This window comes from Austrofundulus limnaeus, unplaced genomic scaffold (genome assembly GCF_001266775.1).
Source record: "Austrofundulus limnaeus strain Quisiro unplaced genomic scaffold, Austrofundulus_limnaeus-1.0 Scaffold1475, whole genome shotgun sequence".
Classification (NCBI taxonomy): Eukaryota; Metazoa; Chordata; class Actinopteri; order Cyprinodontiformes; family Rivulidae; genus Austrofundulus; species Austrofundulus limnaeus.
The window spans coordinates 43,177-47,269 of record NW_013953877.1 but is presented as its reverse complement, the minus strand read 5'-3'; the positions used below and the strand labels follow the sequence as shown (position 1 = coordinate 47,269).

Below are 4,093 nucleotides of genomic sequence, written 5' to 3'. Positions count from 1 at the left end.
ACAGAGCCATTTTATTTACGTGCAAAGCATTCTGGGTAAATGATGAAGGGGATAGGTCATTGGCACGAGGGTGCTATCGAGCTATATCCACCCTGAAGGTTAATGTTGGACAATATCTGATGATCGACTCTTTTAAATGAAACCAGAGAGCGTTGACAGAGAGGAGAAGGTAGAAATGACTCAGCCTGGAACTGAAAATATGGATGGAGGACAACAGAGCTGCTTCATGGAAGAACCTCAGCTTAGCCTGTTAGCTTTTACACTAGTGCCGACACTATATTGCCTTATATGTGTTAGCTTGGAGCTAGTGCCACAAACAAGCTAAACTTTGGTCCTCCATCCATATTTTCAGTTCCAGGCTGAGTCATTTCTACCTTCTCCTCTCTGTCAACGCTCTCTGGTTTCATTTAAAAGAGTCGATCATCAGATATTGTCCAACATTAACCTTCAGGGTGGATATAGCTCGCTAGCAGCCTCGCACCGAGGACCTATCCACGTCATCGTTTACCCAGAATGCTTTGTGTGTACATAAAATGGCTCCGTCTGTGTTAAAATATATTTTTTAAATGATCAAAACTAAACATCCTACAGTATTTTTACAGTCTTTATTTTACAGTTAAAATATATGTTTATCAAATAAAGTCTAATGTTACCAAAGGAACACAGGGAACATAAAACCAGTTACTTTAAATCAATCCAATCGATCACCTGTGTAACAGGAACACAGTCACATGACGCCTCGTGTCCCCAGAACTAATCTGACCATCTGTAGACGTTCAGGTGGGCCGGCCGTTTGGCTCAGGTGGGCCGGCCGTTTGAATGCAGAGTCTCTGCTCTCTCCACTCAGGTAGGAACCTGCAGACTCACATCTGGTTCCAGCTGTGAGGTGGATGGGAGCGAGCAGAACCACGTCTGAGGCACGACGGGACGTTTTCACTCACCGAGCGTCTGAAAGTCTGTCCATCGGTGTGGAGGACCGCCCTGGTCTGTTGTGAAACTCTTGGCGTGTGTCAACAGCTGGTTTTACCTCACAGGAAGTGAGGCTGCTCCGTCAGACCGAGTCGGTCTTCTCTTCATGTCAGGAGCGTCATGTTAACGAGTCAGACTCAGGTCTGGTTCTGACCCTGAAGGTGTGGACCTTTTCAGAGGATGACCATGTCTTCTCCTGTGAGACCAGAGAGTTTCCCTCTGGCTCAGCCCGTCCCAACGCTGACCGTCCTGCCGCCATCCTCGGACACCGAGTCCTGGTCCTGCTCCCCGAGCCCCCGACCGTCACGCTCCGGCTGCCTCAACCGGTCCCACTGCAGCAGGACCCGGACCAAGAGTCGGAACGGAGGGGAGCGGGTTTGCGGTTCTGACCCACAGGAGGCTCTGACTCCACAGATCGTAGTGAAGGGGTCCGCGGACGGGGGTCTGGTTCTGCAGCGCGGCCCCTCGCCCTCTGGGACAGAGGGAGGACAGGACGAGGACGGTCCGTCACACGACCTCCTCCTGCCGCCGGCCCGCTCCTGGTCCCGCAGCCCCTCCCCCAGCCGGAGGTCTCGTTGGTCTCTGAAGAGTCTGCTGAACAAAGACTCAGACGGGGACAGCTGCAGGTTAGTGTCCTGGACCCGGTCCACATGAAGGTTCTGAAGAAGTTCTGCTCCAATGTTCAGAAACACTCAGGGTTCCAGTTCGAGCTGAGGGTCATGTGTCCTTAAATTAAAGCGTTGTGAGCAGAAACAGGAAACAGGAAGTGACCTGACAGGTTGTGTTTACCCTCAGCTGGACTACATCTGTCTGGACTGAGGGTCTGTGACCAGCAGAGTCCTGGTCCATGTCTCCTGGCTGTAGTTTCAGAGCTGTGCAGTCTGCTTCTTTACATTTGAACAGCTGAAGTATCAGAACCTGTCTGTCTCTTGTTGTCTGACCCGTCTGAGCCACTCCAGACTTTATTATTTTATTCTTGACAGAAAACAGAGAAAAGTCCAAGGTCTAAAAACCACATCGACAAGAACGAATGTAGACAAACTGGTCTGGACCTGCCTGTCTTTATTTCTGGGCTGGAAAACAAAACGATGTTCATGAAGAAAGCTGTGATTTTAAAACACCGACCGCTCAAATGGTTGATCACATGACTCGATCATAAACTCAGAACTCAGTGAAACTTCAGCTGAAAAGTCTCAGTTTTTTTACTTTTTAATGATTTTATTTTGACTGTTCTCCCATCAGTCCTTTAAAGTGCCTGTGACGTCAAGTTTTTGTGATAAATATGAATGTATTTTTGGAAAGATAACATTGATAATATGTTGCAAAACAAATTTCACACCGCTGCGATGAACGGTTGTTGAGATATTTGCCTGTGAAGAAACAGGAAGTGATGTCACAGGGGAGTGTCTGCATCTGAGCAGAGCGTTGTTACAACAGCTAACAGCAGGGAATCTCCTGATGTTTCTTTACATGATTTTAGTTCCTCTAAGAAACAGATGAAGAGTCAGAGTTCAAATAATGTTGTTTTAATAAACAAAGACCGGAGAGTTTTCTTTCTTAAAAAGTTTCCCTATGATGTCACTTCCTGTTTCACTTTGACTGAGCCAAGTTCAAAGGAAAATCTGCCATTTATGGGACAAAATGGGTTAAATTACGTGTTTTACACTGAAGGAAAGGCGTGTCACAGACACTTTAATAAGTCAGTCACATGACTCAGTCATCAACATGGTTTTTATCCAGACGTGCTTTGTTTACACTGAATGCAGACCCACGTATTAGAACTGCATATATTTATATCTGATAAACCAGTGGAGTGAATGAGTCACGTTTTCTGTTTGATTTTAAAGGTTCTAAGGAGAACCTTTAACCTTTAACTGTTCTGACCCGTCTCAGCTGCTGAGCGGGTCAGAACAGCCTGTTCCTTCAGTCGGCACCAACTTTTATTGTTCTGCCTGAAAATCCTCAGCTCGTTTACATTCAGGTCCAGGTTCTGCAGCTTCACCGTCCGACCTCAGCGCGCTGCAGAACCTCCTGAGATCAGAACCTGGTGGGAGCTGCAGATAATCTTTGTTTTAGAGGTTCTGCTCCAAACGGGACGGAGGAGATAAAAGCAGCGAGGTCATGAAAACTGTAAACAAAGAGACGATGATGCAGAGCCCAGTCAGCCTCAAGGAGCTGGAGGCGGGGCCAGGGATGTATTTATCCTTCCTCAGAATGATGACATCACCTCCAGCCAATGGCAGCGAGCAGTGGGTCTGATGATGTCATGGTGGTCCAATCAGAGGAGGCTGCGGTGGGCTCCAGAGGGCAGGCAGAGCTGATTCTCCTCTTCTCTGTGCGTTAATGTTCCTCCCTGGTCCGGATCAGTCTGGACCCTCTGAGGACCTGGTCTGACAGAAACTGATGAAACTACTGATGAGCTTAAATATATTTATTACAGTAAAACTCTTTATTTATTCCTTAAATAAGAATAAAACTTAACTATTTTTAAGCGTTTTTTTATTCATGAAGAAAAATTACATTTTAATCCCAAATTACAGTCAGATTAGGTCATTTAGAAAAACCTGTTCATTTGAAGCTCTGCTGATAATTTACAGGAAAATATATTTAAAATGTACAGAAGAACAATAAAACGCTGAATCAATGTGCCAACATGCTAATGTTCTGCTACTTTTACCTAGCCTTTTGCTTCTTTTAGCCGTCAGCTAGACTTCAGCTGATATTTTGCTACTTTTAGTTTCTGTTGTTAAATAAAAAGTTTCGGCTCTTCTAACCAATCTCGGGTCGTTCAGAGTCAGACTGAAGTTGAGCAGGAAGCAGACGGGTTTATAATCCCTGAGATGATGTTCAGATTAAAATCTGTCTGCTGACAGACAGCTGTCAGGAAGAAATCTCATTTTCACACAAAACTTGAATTTAAGGACACGGCCGTCGGTACGATGCAGAGAGTTTGTCCATGTTTTTATGATTTTTATTTTTCAACCAGTGGCTTTAACTAAACATAATTCAAGATGGCCGCCAGCGGGTGACGTGCATTCCTTTAGTTTCATTGATTTGGGTCAGACTCTGATATTTACTGTAGGTTAACTGTGTGTGTGTGTGTGTGTGTGTGTGTGTGTGTGTG

General features: G+C 45.6%; 1 protein-coding gene across 4 annotated transcripts in view; it reads left to right on the top strand.

The window, feature by feature from the left end:
* The window catches only part of LOC106535507 (GRAM domain-containing protein 1A), a gene marked incomplete at its 3' end in the record, with an annotated part of 30,228 nt that overhangs the window by 7,772 nt on the left and 18,363 nt on the right, over positions 1-4,093 (top strand). For 2 of the 4 annotated variants that reach the window (XM_014032523.1, XM_014032525.1), the window contains 1 exon segment: positions 848-1,595. In XM_014032523.1, coding sequence (XP_013887977.1) covers positions 1,150-1,595 — 446 coding nt within the window. 4 annotated transcript variants of the gene reach the window in all.